This window comes from Mobula hypostoma, chromosome 12 (assembly GCF_963921235.1).
Source record: "Mobula hypostoma chromosome 12, sMobHyp1.1, whole genome shotgun sequence".
Classification (NCBI taxonomy): domain Eukaryota; kingdom Metazoa; phylum Chordata; class Chondrichthyes; order Myliobatiformes; family Myliobatidae; genus Mobula; species Mobula hypostoma.
Window position 1 is genome coordinate 22,312,352 of NC_086108.1, and position 22,620 is coordinate 22,334,971.

Here is a 22,620-nt window from a genome sequence, read left to right on the forward strand (position 1 = left end):
TTTTTGTTTCAGAAGTGAAACATACACAGGTTCTTTGCCATGTGAATTGCCCTGCCAAATAGTGACATATCTTGTTTATTCATCGACCCAGGTCCTTTCTCCTGATAGTTTCAGATTGTTTCTCCTGAAACACTGCATTTCAAAGAGTCTGCTTACTGTATTTCTTGTCTACCTCCGGCATCGGCCCCCACATTGAGCCTCACTAATGTCCTTGGATTGTTTCGTGCAGGGAGATCATGGTACTAGAGGTTCACAGCTTTGAGATTGTTCTGTATTTTTGCTTACTGTAGTATTTAGGAGGTCACTCAGCTTCATTACTCAAAGGGTTGAGAAGACTTCATTTAGCGCATACACAATGCACAGGCAGGGAGAGGGCTCGTCTGCAGTCATTCATGGATTACAATTGTTTAGTAATACTTTATGGAGTAACTCCCAACACCACTTGTTTGTACCCCTGGAGGATCTCTGTAATCTGTGCACAAAGAACATGCCTTTGTTTGTGCTCTATTCTCATCAGTCTGTCCAGATCCTTCCAACACTCTGGGAGCACTCTGCTCTCAACTTCTTGTCTCTGTTGCAAATGTTCTTTAAATAGCCTAAATGCAAGCAGCTGTGAGGAGTTGCAAATGAGAAGTAGAATAGACAGCTGGAAATGACACAATATAACTTTACCCAGCATTGCTGTCCTACGAATTTCAAGTTCAAGTTTATTGTCATACCCCACACCCCCACACGTATACCATCAAATGAAACAATGTTCCTCTGGGCCAAGGTGCACAACACAGTACATAGACTTGCACACAACATATAAAGTAATATTACCACAAGATGCATTTAGGACACAAGTGAAAATGTAAACAGTGTGATGCAACTGGCAGTTCATACACGATGAGACCTGGGAGGTGGCAGGGAGTTCAGCAGTCTCACCGCCTGGGGTAGCAAGATGTTTCCCTTCTTTGTCCTTGTCCTAATGCTATGGTAGTTCATGCCTGATGGTAGGGGGTCAAAGAGATTGTTGGACGGTTGGGAGGGATGGTATAAATAATACCAAGAGCACTGTGTATGCAGCACTCCTGATAAATATCTCTGATGGGTGAAAAAGAGACCTCAGTGATCCTCTCAACAGTCCTTGCAATCATTTGTAGGGCCTTGTGGTCATATGCCTTGTGATTCCCACACCAGATAGTGATGCAGCTGGTCAGGACGCTCCTAGTGGTGCTCCTGCAAAAAATAATTAAAATGAGGGGTTGGGGGAACCTCGCTCGCCTCAATCCCCTCTGGAAGTGGAGATGCTGCTGTGTTTTCTTGACCAAAGAGGTGGTGTAGGGGACCAGGTGAGATTGTCTATTATGTAATCACAAACAAGAGAAAACCTGCAGATGCTGCAAATTGAAGCAACACGCACAAAATGCTCAAGGAACTCAGCAGACCAGGCAGCATCTATGGAAAAGAGTACAGTCGACATTTTGGGCAGAAAAATAAGTTCCTCCAGCATATTGTGTGTGTTGTCCATTATGTACGCTCTCAGAAACTTGGTACTCCTAACTCTCTCCACAAAGGAGCCGATATATGCAGTGAGGAGTAATGAACCTGCACTTTCCTAAAGTCCACAAGCATCTCTTTGGTCTTGTCCACTATGAGATTCAAGTTGTTATGCTCGCACCATGCTACAAGCCGCTCAAACTCCCTTCTGTGTAGTCGTCATTGCTGATGAGACCAACCATTGTTGTGTCATCAGCAAACATGATGATTGGGTTTGAACTGGATCGAGCAGTACAATCATGTGTCAGCAGTGTGAACAGCAGCAGGTTGAGCACACAACCCCAGAGGTGCCGGTGCTCAGCGTGACGGAGCTGAAGATGTTACTGCCAACATGGACTGACTGTGGCCTTTCTCTCAAGAAGTCCAAGATCCAGTTACAGAGAGAGGTGTAGAGACCCAACGAGGTCAGCTTACTCCTCAGCTTTTAAGGGGTGATTGTATTAAACACCAAGCTAAAATCGATAACCAGCAGCCTGGCATATGAGGCACCATTTTCCACATGGAATAGGATTAGTGGAGTACAGAGGGCTTGGCATTATCAGTGGACTTACTTGAGTGATAGAGGAGATGGAAAGTGTCCAATGTAGCAGGAAGATGGGATTTACTATGATCCATAAACAGCCATTCAAAGCTCTTCATTACTGTTGAGGTTAGTGCCACTGGCCAGTAGTCATTGAGGGAGGTTACTGTCACCCTCTTGGGCACTGGGATGATGGTGGCCACCTTGAAGCCTGCGGGGACAGTGGACTGTTCCAGAGAGATTTGAAGATGTCTGTTAGAGCCTCTGTCAACTAGGCTGCACAATCCCTCAGCACTCGGCCAGGTACGTTATCAGGCCCCACAGCTCTATGTGGGTTGACCCTGGCTAGGGTCTTCCTCACATCAGCTGCGGCCACACAGAGTGCCTGCTCCTCGGGGAGCAATTCAATTTGAATCTTTAATTTGCAGTAAAAGGTTGTGATTGTTATGGGATTTTTCCCAAGGTGATTGACAATGCTGTTTCATTGCCATAAAAATAAAATGTATCTATTTTCTGAGTTTATGTATGAAGTATGTTGTGTCCAAAGTTGTTTGGTGGAATGATTATATGATTCGTAACAACATCATAATTCCTAACTTCAATTCTCTAGATCACACTAAAAATCCAAGGGAAAAGAGAGCTCGAGTCTTTTATGTATGTGTTGAAGCAATCTGTTTCATTGATATCATTGGAGACATATGGTGTCCCCTGGTCTGTCTCCTTTGTCCATCCTGCTAAGGATTGTATCAGGATGCAAAGTAAATGTTCGATTCAAATAACTTCAGAGTAAACTGGTTTATGGTCTAGTCTTTTCGTAATTCGATGTTTTTGTTCAAAAGTTTCTTTCTACTATTTTCTTCCTTTAAGACGTTGAAACCAATGTCACTAGTGCACCTCATGTTGCACTAAACCTTGAGAAATGCAAGTCACATCAAGCTGGACATAGTACTTATTAATGTAAAGTGAATGTTCGTAATTTATTGTCTTTTAGTCATAGACATACTTTATTGATCCCGGGGAAAATTAGTTTTTGTTACAGTTGCACCATAAATAATAAATAGTAATAAAACCATAAATAGTTAAATAGTAATATGTAAATTATGCCAGGAAGTAAGTCCAGGACCAGCCTAGTGGCTCAGGGTGTCTGACCCTCCAAGGGAGGAGTTGTAAAGTTTGATGGCCACAGGCAGGAATGAATTCCTATGACGCTCTGTGTTGCATCTCGGTGGAATGAGTCTCTGGCTGAATGTACTCCTGTGCATTTGCCACTGATAGTAATAATTAAAGTTAAAATGGCACTATATTTTGGATTCAGCATTTCAGAGCAGTGGCTCTGTATGCTGAAATGCAAATGTCTAGCTGATGAAGAAACTGATTGCTCTCAGAGGTCATAATTGGTAACTCCGGCTGTTTTTGTCTTTAACAACCATAACTTTTCTCACTGAACTTGTGACTTTTACCTTGTGTATCATGGTGCTGTCCTTGCCCTCTGGCCCTGGAACTTCAGAACAATTCTGGAATTATTTCACAATTAAAATACTTATTTCTAACTGTTTTTAATGGAAATTTTAATGAGCTGGTTACTGCACTGAATGGAAAAAAATGGAAGTTTTATTTTTTAATCCTGCCCACACAAAGTTAGTCACTGTAATTATGCAACCTACACTGCTGGTATTAATCTGAAGTCCAGTGCAGGCAATTCATTTTAGAACTTGTTCCAGTCTTTAAAGAACAAAGAATGTCGTGTATAATTAAAAAAGTGGCTCGGTCACTGTTGCATCCATGGTAATTGTGCAGTTACTAATGGATACTCTGGTACACACAGGTTCCTTCATAACAAATGAGACTGACAAGATAGTAACACCACGTCCTTCGATAAGGAATGCAAGGAAAAGAAATGCTGGTAAGCTGTGCTAATCACCTCATTCTGTTGACACTTCAAAGCAGTTTATGAACTAGTCTTCAAGACATTTGATCTTAATACTTTAGGACTGGATGTGCTTTTTCAAAGGGTTCAAAGATACATTTAATGTCAAAGATATGTATACAATATACATTCTGAAATGCTTTTTCTTCGCAACCATCCACGAACACAGAGGAGCCCCCCCAAAGTTAGAACCCCAAAGCCCCCCCCCAAGTTCCCCCCTTCCCGCGCATAGGCAGCAGCAAAGCAACGATCACAACCTCCCACCACCAGCAAAAATAAAAAGCATTGGCACCCGCCACCGAGTACTCAAGCGTGCAGCAAAGCAACAGCAAAGACACAGATTTGCAGTAGCCCAAAGACTACTCGTTCACCCAGTATTCGACATACCACAGGCTCCCTCTCCCTAATAAGGGAGAAAGAGGTGTCTCCATTTCACAGTGAGAGGGGAGACGTAACAAACAACCTGCTGGTTTACGATGTTAGAAGTCCATTGCGTTGCTTTTTCTGAGCTCTGTATCCAAAGAGCTCGGGTCTCTGGGCATATAGCCAGAGATCTTCTGTCTCCCAATGTATCGATTTTCTGCCGGGACACCGACCTTCAGTATGCCGTCTCCAGAGCCACAAGATCCCCAAACTCCGAGGGCAAGCTAATCTCTTAGGCCACATCCTTGGCATATTGAATAACGGCCAGTCACGAAACCCCGACTGCGGTTCCCATTCCCGCAAAGAATGGAAGTCAGCGTGTAACTCCAGGTCAGGGTCTTCAAAAGAACCCTGAAAGGGAAAACTAGAGATATTAAAGATGGAGATAGAGCTGTTTCCGAAGATGCAAGCAAAGGAGTCTCCGTTAGGCGCCATTGTCCTCCTAAGCTCCTCCTCCTTGTATTCATCCTTCAATTGTTCATTTCATTGTGTGCAAAAGTTCTTTGTAGAAAAAAGTGAGAAGATTTCACTGCTTTCTGTGTGAGAGAAACTGGGAAATTTAAGAATTGGAACTGTTTTAAATTCATTAATCTGGAACATAATGGAAGATAATAAACTTCTGAATTTATTCTGGCTGAACTCAAAGAGGGTTCCATGTTAATAGTATTAGAAAGTTGTCTCTTCAGTAAAATTGAAATCGTTAAGGTAAAAATGTCAGGTATTTAAAAGGGCTTTTAAAAAATCTTCATTTTAATTCATGCAGGGGATTTTTTTTTGTTTTTGACATATTTGTGTATTTACACTTATTTGGAAAACTTGAGTCATCCATTGTATTATTAACTTCCACTACATGAGAGGTAACATAACCATCTGGAGGTATTGAAGAAATCATGTAAACAACAAGCGAACAACAATTCAAATGAAGTTTACCATCAGTAGCATGTCATCACTATAATGTATACTTAACAAAGCAATTGATCAGCAGTTTGTATGGGCATTTGATTATTTGCAACATGTTATTTTGTTTCTCAGATCATGGACCTGGTTCAGAATCTTCAGAGCCTCAAAAGAAGTCTTGTAAAGGTACATTCTTACCATTTACTGTTAAATTCATTTCTAACTAAAGAGGTTTGTTCATGAAGTGCAAACAAGTGAACAGTGATTCAAGCTCAAAAAGTAATGCAGTTGGTGCCCACTCACATAATTGGTTGGTGAGAAACAGATCCGCACAGTTAAAGTGACCTTTCATGGTTGTCATGGAGGTGAGGAGAACTGGGATAGGGGTTATCAGGAGTCCCCGTGTCACCTTGCAGTCTGAGTAGGTTATATCACAGAATTATCAAAAATCCATAAAAATAATTCATAACACTGCAGAGGAGTAAGGGAGTAGATAAGTGGGAGAGTGAGAGATGTAAAAGTGTATGAGCTCCAAATAGAAAATCTCCAAAATGTGTTACTGCCAATTGCATTGTTTTGCATGACTGGCCCTAAACGAGAAAGGTGGTGGTGCACTGAAGGCTGTAGCCTGAAACATTTATGTGACAGTGCAGACATGCTTTAATCTGTGTAATTTTTTTTAAAAAATTGCATTACAAATACAAAGTTCCATCAGGACCACTTTAATTCAGACATGATTCACAGCTTTCAGCATCTGACCTTGCTGAACTGACTTTATAACAAATTTCATCATCTTTGTCAATAAGCCAAACACTGCACAACATTAAAAACACTCCATCCCTATCGTGAAGCATGGTGGTGGCTGCATCATGTTGTGGGGATGCTTCACTGCAGCAGGCCCTGGAAGGCTTGTGAAGGTAGAGGGTAAAATGAATGCAGCAAAATGCAGGGAAATCCTGGAGGAAAACCTGATGCAGTCTACAAGAGAACTGCAACTTGGGAGAAGATTTGTTTTCCAGCAAGACAATGGCCCCAAGCGTAAAGCGAAATCTACACAGGAATGGCTTAATGACAACAAAGTTAATGTCCTGGAGTGGCCAAGTCGGAGTCCAGACCTCAATCCAATTGAGAATTTGTGGCTAGACTTGAAAAAGGCTGTTCACTCATGATCCCCATGCAATCTGACAGAGCTTGAGCAGTTTTGTAAAGAAGAAAGAAGAAATATTGCAGTGTCCAGATGTGCAAATCTGATAGAGACCTATCCACACAGACTTAAGCTGTAATTGCTGCCAAAGCTGCATCTACTAAATACTGACTTGAAGGGGGTAAATACTTATGCAATCAATTATTTTGTGTTTTATTTTTGTAACTAATTTAGATCTCTTTATAGAGAGCTATTTTCACTTTGACACGAAAGAGTCTCTTCTGTTGATCAGTGTCAAAAAAGCCAAATTAAAGCCACTGGGATTCAATGTTGTAAAACAATAAAACATGAAAACTTCCATGGGGGGGGGCGGGTGAATAGTTTTTATAGGCACTATACGTTCCTATTATGGGTATGAACAAGTGAAAATGAAGGAGAATGAAGTGTATTTGAGGACTGGACTCTCAAACCAGTCCCCACTCTGTAGAGTGCTGTATTACACCAATGTGTGCCTTTGTTCTCAACTTAGAAGCCATATATAGCTCACGTACAATGTGGTCTGCAGTGCCTCCAAGGACATGGTAGTAATGTAGAAATAGCTTTATGGTGTGTGGCAAGAATTTGGAAGGTGAGCTACCCTTGTGATAGTGAAAAATTTGACTGTCACAGATGTTTCTGCATGACATGTTGGGTATTTTGCATGAAACATGATGCAACTATGGTTCTTTTTGCTGTCAGGATGTTCGTGAGTATTTTATTCAGAAGTTACCTTCCCTTTGACAAGGACACGTTGTCTGTCTTGAATGCTATTTGAAGCATGAATGCTGTATTCCACTTATTTGGCAATGCCTGAATGTCATCCATGTATTGCTCGAGGCAGGCATGGATTACACCATTAACTGATAAATGCACAGGATCGCAAGAGGCTACAGAGTTGTAGGCTCAGATGGCTGTATCAAGGGCACTTCCCTGTCCCACCGTTGAGAACATCTTCAGGAGATGGTGCCTCAAGGAGGGGATAGCATTCCTAAGGACCCTCCCCCTTTCTCATTACCATCAGGGAAGAGGTACGGGAGCCTGAAGATGCACACTCAATGTTTTAGGAACAGCTTCTTCCCTTCTGCCATTCACCACCTTGTTACTCCTTTCTTGTACTAGTCATAGTCATACTTTATTGATCCCGGGGAAAATTGGTTACTATGTTATTTATTTATGTAATTTGTAGTAACTTTATGTGTTTGCATTGTATTACTGCCACAGAACAAAAAATTTCATGTCATATATGCCAGTGATAGTCAACCTGATTCTGACCACGTGCTGGAAAGTGGGTCATTAGCAGAACAATTGAAACTTGATGGCTCCAGGACACTGGGTTGAACTTCTGCAGCAAAGTCCTAGAATAGCTATGAACTTTATCTATTATTCTGAGCCAATTGACTATGAATGAGGAATGACAGGAAATGTAATTTTCCTGTTGATTCTCATTTGCTTCAATTTTACGAGGCCCTTGAATTCACAAAGCTGCCGAGAGATGAAAGATAGTAGCTTTCATCTAACCTCAGTAATTAAGCATTTTTGTGCGGGTAAATTCTGGAGCATAGGCTTTCAGTCCTGTGGATTTTGTTCTGTGCTGGGGATTTCTTGATGTCAAGTTGAATCAAAGCAGTTAAATTATAATTCACCCAAGCTTGGTGAATTAATCATGTTTCTTAATGCTTCAGGTTTACCCTTTGAATTTTTGTGTTGACATCTATCATCTTTAAGAAGAGGGATGCTCGTGGGTTCTGGTTCATTATGAAATCACTAATTGGTCTGTATCATGCTGACTTTAACTGCATTCTGCAAACTTGTATTTTAACTTCACCATTCTCGTCTTTTAAATTAGTTATGTCTGAAGTTGCTCCTATCATGGCCTATCCAGTCCTCGTTAAATCATTCTAACAGTTAATATTCACACTAATTATTTACATAGAACATAGAATAGTACAGCACAGTACAGGCCCTTCGGCCCACAATGTTGTGCTGGCCCTTAAACCCTGCCTCCCATATAATCCCCTAATTTAAATTCCTCCATATATTCCTGTCTAGTAGTCTCTTAAATTTCACTAGTGTATCTGCCTCCACCACTGGCTCAGGCAGTGCATTCCACGCACCAACCACTCTCTGAGTAAAAAACCTTCCTCTAATATCCCCCTTGAACTTCCAACCCCTTACCTTAAATCCATGTCCTTTTGTATTGAGCAGTGGTGCCCTGGGGAAGAGGCACTGGCTGTCCACTCTATCTATTCCTCTTAATATCTTGTTTACCTCTATCATGTCTCCTCTCATCCTCCTTCTCTCCAAAGAGTAAAGCCCTAGCTCCCTTAATCTCTGATCATAATGCATACTCTCCAAACCAGGCAACATCCTGGCAAATCTCCTCTGTACCCTTTCCAATGCTTCCACATCCTTCCTATAGTGAGGTGACCAGAACTGGACACAGTACTCCAAGTGTGGCCTCACCATAGTTTTATAGAGCTGCATCATTACCTCGCGACTCTTAAACTCTATCCCTCGACTTATGAAAGCTGACACCCCATAAGCTTTCTTAACTACCCTATCTACCTGTGAGGCAACTTTCAGGGATCTGTGGACATGTACCCCCAGATCCCTCTGCTCCTCCACACTACCAAGAATCCTGCCATTTACTTTGTACTCTGCCTTGGAGTTTGTCCTTCCAAAGTGTACGGCCTCACACTTCTCCGGGTTGAACTCCATCTGTCACTTCTCAGCCCACTTCTGCATCCTATCAATGTCTCTCTGCAATCTTCGACAATCCTCTGCACTATCCACAACACCACCAACCTTTGTGTCCTCTGCAAACTTGCCAACCCACCCTTCTACCCCCACATCCAGGTTGTTAATAAAAATCACGAAAAGTAGAGGTTCCAGAACCGATCCTTGCAGGACACCACTAGACACAACCCTCCAATCTGAATGTACTCACTCCACCACGACCCTCTGCCTTCTGCAGGCAAGCCAATTCTGAATCCACCTGGTCAAACTTCCCTGGTTCCCATGCCTTCTGACTTTCTGAATAAGCCTACCATGTGGAACCTTGTCAAATGCCTTACTAAAATCCATGTAGATCTACTGCACTACCCTCATCTATATGCCTGGTCACCTCCTCAAAGAACTCTATCGGGCTTGTTAGACACGATCTGCCCTTCACAAAGCCATGCTGATTGTCCCTGATCAGACCATGATTCTCTAAATGCCCATAGATCCTATCTCTAAGAATCTTTTCCAACAGCTTTCCCACCACAGATGTAAGGCTCACTGGTCTATAATTACCCGGACTATCCCTACTACCTTTTTTGAACAAGGGGACAACATTCGCCTCCCTCCAATCCTCTGGTACCATTCCCGTGGACAACGAGGACATAAAGATCCTAGTCAGAGGCTCAGCAATCTCTTACCTCGCTTTGTGGAGCAGCCTGGGGAATACTCTGTCTGGCCCCGGGGAATTATCCGTCCTAATGTATTTTAACAACTCCCAACACCTCCTCTCCCTTAATATCAACATGCTCCAGAACATCAACCTCACTCATATTGTTCTCACAGTCATTACGTTCCCTCTCATTGGCGAATACCGAAGAGAAGTATTCGTTGAGGACCTTGCTCACTTCCACAGCCTCCAGGCACATCTTCCCACCTTTATCTCTAATCGGTCCTACCTTCACTCCTGTCATCCTTTTGTTCTTCACATAATTAAAGAATGCCTTGGGGTTTTCCTTTACCCTACTCACCAAGGCCTTCTCATGCCCCCTTCTTGCTCTTCTCAGCCCTTCTTAAGCTCCTTTCTTGCTTCCCTATATTCCTCAATAGACCCATCTGATCCTTGCTTCCTAAACCCTCATGTATGCTGCCTTCTTCCACCTGATAGATTTTCCACCTCACTTGTCACCCATGGTTCCTTCACCCTACCATTCTTTATCTTCCTCACCGGGACAAATTTATCCCTAACATCCTGTAAGAGATCCCTAAACATTGACCACATGTCCATAGTACATTTCCCTGCAAAAACATTATCCCAATTCACACCTGCAAGTTCTAGCCTTATAGCCTCATTATTTTTCCTTCCCCAATTAAAAATTTTCCTGTCCTCTCTGATTCTGTTCTTTTCCATGATAATGTTAAAGGCCAGGGAGCGGTGGTCACTGTCCCCCAGATGCTCACCCACCGAGAGATCTGTGACCTGATCCGGTTCGTTACCTAATACTAGATCTAGTATGGCATTCCCCCTAGTCGACCTGTCAACATACTGTGACAGGAATCCATCCTGGACGCACTTAACAAACTCTGCCCCATCTGAACCCTTGGAACTAATCAGGTGCCAATCAATATTAGGGAAGTTAAAATCACCTATGATAACAACCTTGTTATTTTTGCACCTTTCCAAAATCTGCCTCCCAATCTGCTCCTCTGTATCTCTGCTGCTACCGGGGGCCTATAGAATACTCCCAACAGAGTAACTGCTCCGTTCCTGTTTCTGACTTCTAGACATACTGACTCAAAAGAGGATCCTGCTATATTACCCACCCTTTCTGTAGCTGTAATAGTATCCCTGACCAGTAATGCCACCCCTCCTCCCCTTTCCCCCTCTCTATCTCTTTTAAAACACTTGGTTGGTGCAACTGTAACGAAACCCAATTTCCCTCAGGATCAATAAAGTATGTCTGTCTATCTATGAAATCCAGGAATATTGAGAATCCATTTCTGCCCTGGTGCCAGCCAAGTCTCTGTAATGGCCACGACATCATAATTCCATGTATGTATCCAAGCTCTCAGTTCATCACCTTTGTTCCTGATGCTTCTTGCATTGAAGTACACGCACTTTAGCCCTTCTACCTTACTACCTTTACACCCTTTATTCTGCTTCTCTTTCCTCAAAGCCTCTTTATATGTTAGATCTAGCTTTATTCCATGCACTATACTTGGCAGTTGTCGCATGACCTTTATCCTCCTCCACCTCACTATCTGCTCTAACACTCTGGTTCCCCTCGCCCTGCAAATCTAGTTTAACCCCCCTGGAGCAGCACTAGCAAACCTTCCGGCAAGGATGTTAGTCCCCTTCCAGTTCAGGTGCAACCTGTCCCGTCGAAACAGATCCCACCTTCCCTGCAACAAGGCCCAATTGTCCAGAAACATGAAGCCCTCCCTCCTGCACCAACTCCTTAGCCATGTATTTAGCTGCATTATCTTCCTATTTCTAGCCTTACGTGGCATGGATAGCAATCCTGAGATTGCAACCCTGAAGGTTCTGTCCTTCGACTTTGCACCTAACTCCCTAAACTCTCTTTGCAGAACCTCCTCCTCCTTCCTATCCTCGTCATTGGTCCCTACATGGACAACAACATCTGGCTGTTATCTGGTTGATATTATTAGACCAATAGTTCCTAAATTATCTGCTTAACTTTTGTCTCTTGAATTCTTTCCATCTTCCTTTCACTCTTGTGTTTGCTTTTTCCCCTGTGCTTTTTGTACATTCACATCAAAAACACAGGGAGATGAGAAATAGAATTAGGAATCAGCCTTTTGTGCCTACTCTGCCATTCAGTAAGATCAAAAATGAAATTTTACTGCACTATCCTGTATCCTTCGATTCTGAATCCTTTATATCCAAAAGTCTATTTCTCTTGGCTGTGAATGTACTTGGTGACTTTAAGGCAGAGGATTCCATGGATTTGCTGAAATTTCCCTTTATCACAGTCCTGTGTGGCTGATTCCTTCTTCTGAGACTTCCCCCTGATTCTTAACACCCCACCAAGAGCAACATGTCTACATTTGCACTATTAGACATTCTCAGAAATCTGTTTTGATGAACTAGTTTTCTAAACTAAAGAGAGTTTGGGGCCAGTCTGTTGAATCTCTCCATGGGGCAATTCCCTCACACAATAAATCATTTTATTTGCTGGCTGTTGAAGATTTTCTTTGATCGTTGCTATTACTGATTATCTGGACCTCGCTCCCTTTTCCACTGGGATTCCCCTTTCTCAGCCTGTTATCTGTCTTCTGTTCCTCGTCTTTGATTGTTATTCCTGCTCTTGTACACACTTATATCTGTATCTTTATCCCCTTTTAAAAGATGGAGCTGCAACTGAGATGTATCTCCATATCAGCATGGAACAACATCCTCCCACTATTCTTGAAGGTCTGGAATCACAAGGTATTCGTATATCCAACTTCCAGTGAAACATTAATTTTCAATTATTTGCACACTTATGGCAAGTTTAAAATTGTGAATGTTTGTATGTTCTGACCTGGTGTCTACCCCATGTCCTAGTTCTTTTTGCCAGTTGAAAAAGTGGTATTGACATCTTCAGCTTGTCAGCTACCGTACCTGAACAATGTCCATAGAACATAGTATAGCCAGTACAGGTCCTTCCACCCACAATGTTGTGCTGACCCATAAACCCTGCCTCCCATATAAACCCCCACCTGAAATTCCTCCATATACTTGTCTAGTAGTCTCTTAAATTTCACTAGTGTATCTGCCTCCACCACTGACTCAGGAAGTGCATTCCATGCACCAACCACTCTCTGAGTGAAAAATCTTCCTCTAATATCAGCCTTGAACTTCCCACCCCTTAGCTTAAAGCCATGTCCTCTTGTATTGATCAGTGGTGCCCTGGGAAAGAGGCGCTGGCTGTCCACTCTATCTATTCCTTTTAATATCTTGTATACCTCTATCATGTCTCCTCTCATCCTCCTTCTCTCCAAAGAGTAAAGCCCTAGCTCCCTTAATCTCTGATCATAATGCATACTCTCTAAACCAGGCAGCATCCTGGTAAATCCCCTCTGTACCCTTTCCAATGCTTCCACATCCTTCCTATAGTGAGCCGACCAGAACTGGACACAATACTCCAAGTGTGGCCTCACCGTTGTTTTATAGAGCTGCATCATTACCTCGCAACTCTTAAACTCTATCCCTCAACTTATGAAAGCTGACACCCCATAAGCTTTCTTAACTACCCTATCTACCTGTAAGGCAACTTTCAGGGATCTGTGGACATGTACCTCCAGATCCCACTGCTCCTCCACACTACCAGGTATCCTGCCATTTACTTTGTGCTGTGCCTTGGAGTTTATCTTTCCAAAGTGTACCACCTCACACTTCTCCAGGTTGAACTCCATTTGCCACTTCTCAGCCCACTTCTTCATCCTATCAATGTTTCACTGCAATCTTCGACAATCCTCTGCACTATCCACAACACCACCAACCTTTGTGTCGTCTGCAAGCTTGCCAACCCACCCTTCTACCTCTACATCCAGGTCGTTAATAAAAATCACGAAAAGTAGGGGTCCCAGAACCGATCCTTGTGGGACACCACTAGTCACAATCCAACAATCTGAATGTACTCGCTCCACCACGACCCTCTGCTTTCTGCAGGCAAGCCAATTCTGAATCCACCTGGCCAAACTTCCCTGGATCCCATGCCTTCTGACTTTCTGAATAAGCCTACCATGTGGAACCTTGTCAAATGCCTTGCTAAAATCCATGTAGATCACAGCTACTGCACTACCCTCATCTATATGCCTGGTCACCTCCTCAAAGAACTCTATCAGGCTTGTTAGACACAATCTTCCCTTCACAATGCCATGCTGACTGTCCCTGATCAGACCATGATTCTCTAAATGCCCATAGATCCTATCTCTAAGAATCCATGATGCCACATGCCTGGAATTGAGTGAAGTAACTATCTTGATGTTCTTTATGTGTGCTTAGATTGCCTTCTAGTAGAAGTCGCAAAAGTATTACAATGAACTTAGATTTTTTTCCTTGAGGAGAAGCGAGATCCAACCAGGATCCCTTCATGGGGTATTGCTGAAAGAATGGCTATAGCGGGTTTGAAAAAAAGAAGATAAAAAGAAGAAAAGAAAAAAGACAAAAAAGGAGATCAATTTTTTCCCTAACTTTAAATAACATTAATTCTGATAGTGCGTGCAGAGCAGCTGGGATAGACTTCATTCATTTGGGCAATGGAAGTTGAAGGTGGTTTGCAAAAGGAACAGAAAGCTTTGGCAAGCAGAGTTTTGAAGAAGCAATCTGATCCTACACATGACCTACGGATTCCCTTAAAAGCTGTGTCTCTGCTGTGGGTGGGGGCAAATGGATCACAAGGAGAAGTGGAACCCTAAAACCCAGCATATAATGTAACCAAATGACAGAAATCAGAACACTCACAACAGATGTCATACCATTTAGTAAGTATGGAAATTAAGTAACAAAATCACAGTACTGTGCAAAAGTCTTTGGCATATATATATAGATAGGTTGCGTAAGACTTTTCCACAGTACTGCAGTAGTTTTATGTATTGCACTGTATTGCTACCACAAAAAGTAAGAAATTTTATGACACATGTGAGTGATGATAAACCTGATTCTCATATGTTCTCTATTGTGAATGAGAGTGGGAAGTGGGCAGGAAAGGGAAACGGGAGGGGAGGGAAGCCCCAGAGAGACATTCTGCAATGATCAATAAACCAATTGTTTCGAATTAAATGACCTTGCCTGGTGTCTCAGGGTTGGGCATGGCTACACCCCCACCACCCCCTGACCCTGGCACGCCTTCTCTGCCACCTGTCCCCCACCCCTCCCGCGACAATTTGCCCTTGTTATTCCCAATGTCCTTTGTTCCCGCCTGATTTACAAACTCATTATCTGCTCCAAGTTGACAAATACAGTCCTGTGCAAAACTCGTAGGCGCCCTAGCTATATATACGTGCCTCAGGGTTTCACACAGTACTGTAAAAAGAACATTTGTTTGTTGTGTTTGAATTAGTTAACTCACTTGGGCAACCCAGTAGCATAGCAGATAGTGTGATGCTATTTCAGCTCAGTATATTCTGAAGATCGGAGTTCAATTCTGGCGCCATTCTGTAAGGAGTCTCTGTACGTCCTCCCTGTGGAATGTGTAGGTTTTCCCCAGCTGCTTCAGTTTCCTCCCACAGTCCAAAGACATACCGGTAGGTTAATGGTCATTGTAAACTGTCCTGTTGGGGTCACTTGGGTTGTGGGCTTGCTGAGGCAACATGGCTCAAAGGGCCATAAGGCCGACTCCTCATTGTATCACCAAATAAATCTCACCTAATAATATTTGATAAGAGTTTTCTACCGCCAAGTGTACACATAATTTTACTCTGAATGGATGTCAAATGCATCCTTTTCTTAATGTGTTCTTGTTCTGCTTTTATTGTTTTAAGTGTTTTTTAAAGAAAATTTGGCATAAGTAAATTACTCTGTTTGAAACCTGCACCTCTCATTATATCATCCATGTTTTCTCCCAGAGACATAGATGTCTAACAAGACATTTCACTTTAAATGTGTGTACGGTTGATAACTGGGAAAGCAAACATTCAGTAGTCGGGCAGCTTCTGATATCTTTCACATAAAGCACTAACTTTCTATTTTTCCCACAGTTGCTGCCCAACGTGGTGAATGTTAGTATTGTTCACTAATATATCAGTGGCATCATCACAAGCAACGTCCCAAAGATTTGCTAGTGCACTTGTGTATTGCATCCATTAATTAACATATAGTTGCTTCAATATTCGGAAAAACTTCCATATTTCCTCACAGATCAATGCTTTATGGATGCTCAACAATTCCATTCCCACCCCTAATTCATTTCCTTGTCGTCAGTTCTCTTTCACATACACGGCTGCTGTGCCATGTATTTGGGTTCTAATAATAATACAAATATACAGTACAGGTGTATTGTACTGGACAATTCAAAGAATGAGGGATAAAAATTAGATGAAAATAGGCATCAGCTAAACCCTCAGCACAGAAATCGGCCCTTTCAGCCCACCTCATCCACACTGACTGAGATGCTTATCTACAGTAATTCCATTTGCACATCATTGGCTGGTCCCCCTGTACAGGCTTGCTTTTCAAGTATCTGTCCATATGCTTTCTAAATGTTGTAATTTTATCTGATTCCACTGTGTTTTTGTTGTATGTCATTGGTCTGTCTCCACTTGTGTAACTTGATCTAATGGGTACATCTTGTAACCTGGCAATTCCCAGATTTTACGTGCTTTGGGAGTGCTCTCATTCTTTAACTGTCTCATTTCATTGTTTTCCTTCTTATTTTTCTCTTTCGTCCTCACGGCCCCAGTGAACCATTTGGCCTGATCACCTCTACAATTTATCACCATTGCAACCCTGGCCTATCAGCGATATTCCCTCTGTCCTGTCCTCCTTGTCACACATTTTCTGCAACTTAAAATTAACCTATTCCCTCTCTTCACACAGTTCTGACACATAAACTCTTTTTCTCTTTCCACAGGTGCTGCCTGAACTGCTGTGTATTTTCTATTTATAGATTGGGTCCCAGGCAGCTGAAAGCTTGACTAATGAATGTAGGACAACTGTGGAGGGAATCCATAAAAGAACAAAACATCAAGGAATATAGGATTCCCAGAGTGATGCAAGGCTGGAGGAGGTTACAGGGAGAGGAAAGTGCGAGGCTCACGGGATAGATTTAAAATAAAAATAAGATTTTTAGGGTAACACTTCAATATAGCCATAACCTTGGTGCTTAAACTGGAAGATGGCTTGCAAGACTGCTTGGGTAACCTGTTTCTTGAATAGCTGCATTGATTTGGCTTGTTGGTTAAAGTGTGGGTAATGTACCAATCATTCACAACACACTGGAAATTTCCATGCAGTTTTGTATGAGTTTGCAAATGTATCAGTATATTTAAAGGTTCTATTTCCTTTTCTTGCAGAACCAGAGAAGACAGACTGTTCAGATGATGTTGGCTTTGACACAGTGCTCACTGCAGGTTTACTATTTCTGAATTATCAGTATTCTGAAGCTTGTTCACTTTACATTTCTGTATCAGTAACCTAGCTCTTGCAACTTTAAAGGTGTACCTTTGGCATGAAGATCAGGCAAACTGATTCATACGGCTAGGATTCAGTGCCCAACTGATGTTGGACAGAGTAGTCTATAAAAAAAAAATCCCTCTTTTGAGTTAACTTTCATCTTTCTTTGGGTTAACTATTAAGATACATATTGCTATTACACTTTATTTTTGTGAAGATGTGTCCAAAGCTCCCTTGAGTGGGAAAATTAAATGTCCCCACTGATTCTTGGGAATTCCTGGCCCATGACTTTTCAAAATGGAGGAGGAACACTTGGGATGACATTATCCATGCATCAAGCGCATACAGAGCTTCTGTGTAAAAGCTGGAAGAAGTGCAACCACCTCAAAATGTACTCATACACCAGCTCAGGAGATGCTAATTGGGCAGGTGTAGGGTAGCCGTGAGTAGAGTCTGTGGAAGAGTCAGCAATTCCCACAGTGGCCTCATCAGTCACCTCAGAAACCACAAATCAGGAGTCAAGCAAATCATCCTTGATCTTAAAGGTCTGCCTTTAAAATCATAAGTCATTGATAAACTAGCAGTTGAATATTTCTGTATTATTGGCATTAACTGATATGATTTGTCTTAACTTGGTTATTAAGTAACTCCTTATCCAATAAATCATACAGCTAGTAGTTTCATGAAAATGAGTTTTTCTCAAAAGGTGAGTGACTCTTGTGACATAGTTCATGTTCAGGAACTAAAGAGGTTTCAGATAAATGGTTCTTCATGAGAACAACTTCTGGAATTATATGTTTGCAATCTGCTTTCAGATGGGAACCAGGCTGAAGATGACAAAGAACTTGTGGCATCACTTGAGAGTCCTGCAGATGAAGGTAGTATTCCTAAAAGTTAACCTGTACACAACATCCCAGTTGACCATTACCAAGATTTGCCCCACCATCCCAAGGACAAAGGACAAAGCACAGCCATTGTTGTGACTTTTAGTTTTTCTCAAACTATTTCAGGTCTTCCAATGTAAGCATTTTTGTTTTGTTTCCCTATTTCTCTCAATAAAATTCTGTGAATGAATGCAACCAGTTCAAGAAGGTGCCATGTCCTCAATCACTTTTAATGTCAAAAATAACCATTGTTGTGTACAGATCGACTTGAATTAGTAAATTGTGGTGTCATTCTTTCTAATCCAGTTGCAGAGAAATTGAGTAAGATAGTGTAAACCAAGATTTGTGAATACTTTATTGTTGATCCTCTGCTAGTTAAGCTCCCTTATGTTGTATAACCTATGTCTTCTCAATAAAGCCTGTGCTTTGTCCTTTCTCCTTTGGGATGGTGGGGTGGTGGTGGGAGATTAAATCTGAGATCCTGGAAAACATTGCAGGTCAAAGGTTTGAGAAGGTGTTGCCAGACAAATGTGTGGTATAGTGGATCCCCTATTTTTTTTGATAACTACCCATGTGTTCTTTTTCCATCAACACATGTAATTAATGCATTAAGAATAGTCGGGTTCATTTGTAATTAGATTTCCAATGGAAGTTTAAACTGATTAATTGACAGGTTTAGTTTTCATGCACTTTCCAGATCTGTGGTCCAGTTATCTACCTGATCCTGAGCCAAGAAAGTAGCATCTGAATGGTTCTCCACTTACGGTTAATAAATACTTTTTCTGAGAGGGTTAATGAAGAGTTTAATTCAAAGGTAAATCTATACTACTTGGCAACACACATGAAATGCTGGGGGAGCTCAGCAGGCCAGACAGCATCTGTGGAAGAAAGTACAGTCAATGTTTCAGGCCAAGACCCTTCGGTAGGACTGGAGAAAAAAAGCTGAGGAGTAGATTTAAAAGGTGGGGAGAGGGGAGAGAGAAACACCAGGTGATAGGTAAAACCTGAAGGGGGAGGGCTGAAGTAAAGAGCTGGGAAGATGATTGGTGAAAGAGGTACAGGGCGGGGGAGAAGGGGGAGTCTGATAGGAGAGAACAGAAGGCCATGGAAGAAAGAAAAGTGGGGAGCAGCACTAGAGGGAGGTGGAAGGAGATAAGGTAAGAGAGGGAAAAGGGGATGGGAAATGGAGAAGGGGGGGTTGGGGGAATTACCAGAAGATCGAGAAATCGATGTTCATACCAGGTTGGAGGCTACCCAGACAGAATATAAGGTGTTGTTCCTCTAACCTGAGTGTGGCCTCATCACGACAGTGGAGGAGACCATGGATAGACATATCGGAATGGGAATGTGAAGTGGAATTAAAATGGGTGGCCGCTGGGAGATCCTGCTTTTTCTGGTGGATGGAGCATAGGAGTTTGGTGAGGTGGTCTTCCTAAACTTGTTGAGTCTTACCGATATACAGGAGGCCACACTGGGAGCACTGGACACAGTCGATGTCCCCAACAGACTCACAGGTGAAGTGTAACTTCACCTAGAAAGTCTGTTTGGGGCCCTGAATGGTAGTGAGGGAGGAGGTGTAGGGGCAGGTGTTGCATTTGTTCCGCTTGCAAGAATAAGTGCCATGAGGGAGATCAGTGGGGAGGGACAAATGGGGAGGGAGTCGCGTAGGGAGTGATCCCTGTGGAAAGCAGAAAGTGGGGGGGAGGGAAAGATGTGCTTGGTGGTGGGATTCCATTGGAGATGGCGGAAGTTGCGGAGAATTATGTGCTGGATGTGGAGGCTGGTAGGGTGGTAGGTTCCTGTTAGAAATGGCGGAAGTCGTGGAGAATTATGTGCTAGATGTGGAGGCTGTTTCCCCATTGGAGATGGTGGAAGATCTATACTACCTGGATTACTTTTTAAGAGCTTTTTAAAATTTAAGCTGGTTATAGTAGGGGAGCTCAGTGCCAGGTGTTCTTCAGCCTGCAGTAATGTGGGAATTAAAAGATACTCCTGATAGTATCTTTGCGGGGGGCTTTATTAGAACATTAGCGTGTGTTTAAACTAATTTAACAGGGAAACGAGACATAAAAGAGAGGTACAGTAGCAGATGAGAAATATACAACTACAGAAGGAAAATGATGTCTATAGACATATGGAAGAAATGCAGGATTGGTTTGGATCTATTTTCAGTCAAAGGAGTCTGTTGAGTATGGCTGGAGAATGAAGTAGTGATTAACATCTGAAAATATGGTATTGCTGTCAGAGAGACATGATTGAAAGAAGGACAGGTCTGGCAACACAACATTCCACAACTAGAAACTTTAGATCTGACATAGGGATGGCAAATGAGGGAGTGAAATTGCATTATTAATCAACCATTCAATATTGTTGTAAAGAGGGAAGATATCCAAGCTTAGAAATGAAAAGTAGGTGATCACTTTACTGTGAGTGTAAAACAATCTCCAAATCGTCAACAGGAAAAGGAAGTATAGGCAAATTATATAGAAGTGGAAAACTAATAACGTAATAGGAGTAGATAGTTTCAACTTTCTGCAGTAGTGATTTGAGGTGCTTTAATGTGAAGTGCTTAAAGAAACAGCAATTTTTACAATACAGCCAGGAGAACCTTTTGAGCCAGAACGTGGATACTCCAATGAGAAAAGGGGCAAAAATAGATTTAAAAAATCTTAGGGAATGTAGCAGAGCATATGGAGGGAGTGAAAATAGTTTTTTTTAAAACTGTAGGTACTGGAAATATAAACCATAAAGAAAATGGTGGAAATATTCTGCGGGTCAGCCTGCATCTTTGGCAAGAGCAACAGAATAAATGTTTGGGGTCAGACTCTTTGTTAGAACTGAAAAAAGGAGACAAAAGTAGCTGAGAGAGGGGTTGGAGCGTGTTGGGGAGTGAACAGGAGCCGTTAAAGAATGAGAACAGAGACAAAAGAACATAGACTCTTGTGGGAGTTATGGAATGCAGAGGAGGAGAACAGGACAGGCAGATCAGGCTGGGCATGTCCTCTATTCTGAGAAAGCAAGGGAGGGGCAAAAAGAAACCAGAGTGATAAAATATCACAGTTGTGGTAAGGGTAGAGAATGGATAGTAGTGATCCCTCTAATGCAGGCCTTCACAACTGGGGTCTGCAGACCCTTCGGTCATGGCAGAAAAAAACACTGGGAACCCCTGCTGTAATGAGAAGTGAAGTACTTAATTTAATTTAGAGGTCAAAAGCGGGGACACAACATGGTAATGGCATGTAAAATTAAAGATTCTAAGAGCACAAGGGTATCCTGAGAAATTAAAAGGGTAATTAGGGAGAAAAGAGGCAAATTGTGATTGAAGCCTGAAGCAATGGTTAACATCTTAAGTAGTTTTAATCTGTGTTCAATCTGGAGAATGACATTGTAGTTGGAGATTCAGGAAGAGTGGTGAATTTTTTTTACTCTGAATTTTGTCGATAAAGATGATGTTTTAGCTCACTTAAAAGTGATAAATTCTTGGGGCCTAGCATGGGGTGACAAGGGAGGAAAAATGCCAAATGATTGGAAGATAGTGAATATGATACCTTCATTCGAGCAGGGCATCAGGGAAAAGCCAGCTGGCTCTGGCCTGTAAATCTAACGTTGGTAATGAAATTATAGGAAAAATTCTGAGGGGCTGGTTTATTCTGCTCTAGGAATCAGTAATTGATCTGGGATAGTCAGCATGGCTTTTAGGGGAGATGCTGTGTGATTAGTTTGATTGATGCACTTAGTCACTTCCTTGAAAAATTCACAGAAGATAGTGAGGTTGATGAAGTTTACGTGGAACTCAACAAGGCCTTTGAGAAAGTCCCACGTAGCATACTGGTCCAAAAGGTAAGAGTCAATGGGACACAGGGCACTTTGATAAAACGGATCTAAAATTGGTTTGGTAAGGAGAGACCAGAGGTAATGGTAGAGGCTTACTTTTGCAGTTGTAAGTTTGTGATCCTTAATGTTTGATCTATATACTAATGATCTAGATATACAGGAGATATGATCAACTTGTTCACAGGTGAAACTGGTGATGATGTGATGATGAATACGGTGGTCTTCAGTCACAGAATGATATTCATGAGTTGGTTAGATGGGTAAAGAAATGGCAGGTGGAATTTAATTTTGAAAAATGTATGATAGGCATTTGGGAGGATTAGTTATCTCAAAAATGATCCTTGAAGTGCTAAGGGACAGTTTATTTATTTATTTATTTTTATTTATTGAGATAGAGCGTGGAATAGGCCATTCCAGCCTTTGAGCTGCACTGCCCAGCAATCCTGGGGTTTAATCTTCGCCTAATCATGGGACAATCTTCAATGACCAAGTAACCTACCACAGTCTTTGGACTGTGGAGGGAAACCAGAGCACCAGAAGAAACTCACGCATTCACGGGGAGAATATACAGAT

At 42.1% G+C, this 22,620-nt stretch overlaps 1 protein-coding gene across 1 annotated transcript in view; it reads left to right on the forward strand.

Annotated features, from left to right (window-relative positions):
• LOC134354660 (torsin-1A-interacting protein 2-like) overlaps window positions 1-22,620 on the forward strand; it is a 115,480-nt gene that overhangs the window by 69,861 nt on the left and 22,999 nt on the right. Inside the window, exons 10-14 of the mRNA XM_063063747.1 lie at window positions 3,888-3,965; window positions 5,445-5,495; window positions 12,581-12,661; window positions 17,230-17,286; window positions 18,145-18,207. Of these exons, the coding sequence (XP_062919817.1) occupies window positions 3,888-3,965; window positions 5,445-5,495; window positions 12,581-12,661; window positions 17,230-17,286; window positions 18,145-18,207 (330 nt within the window). The remainder of the gene's footprint in view (window positions 1-3,887; window positions 3,966-5,444; window positions 5,496-12,580; window positions 12,662-17,229; window positions 17,287-18,144; window positions 18,208-22,620) is intronic.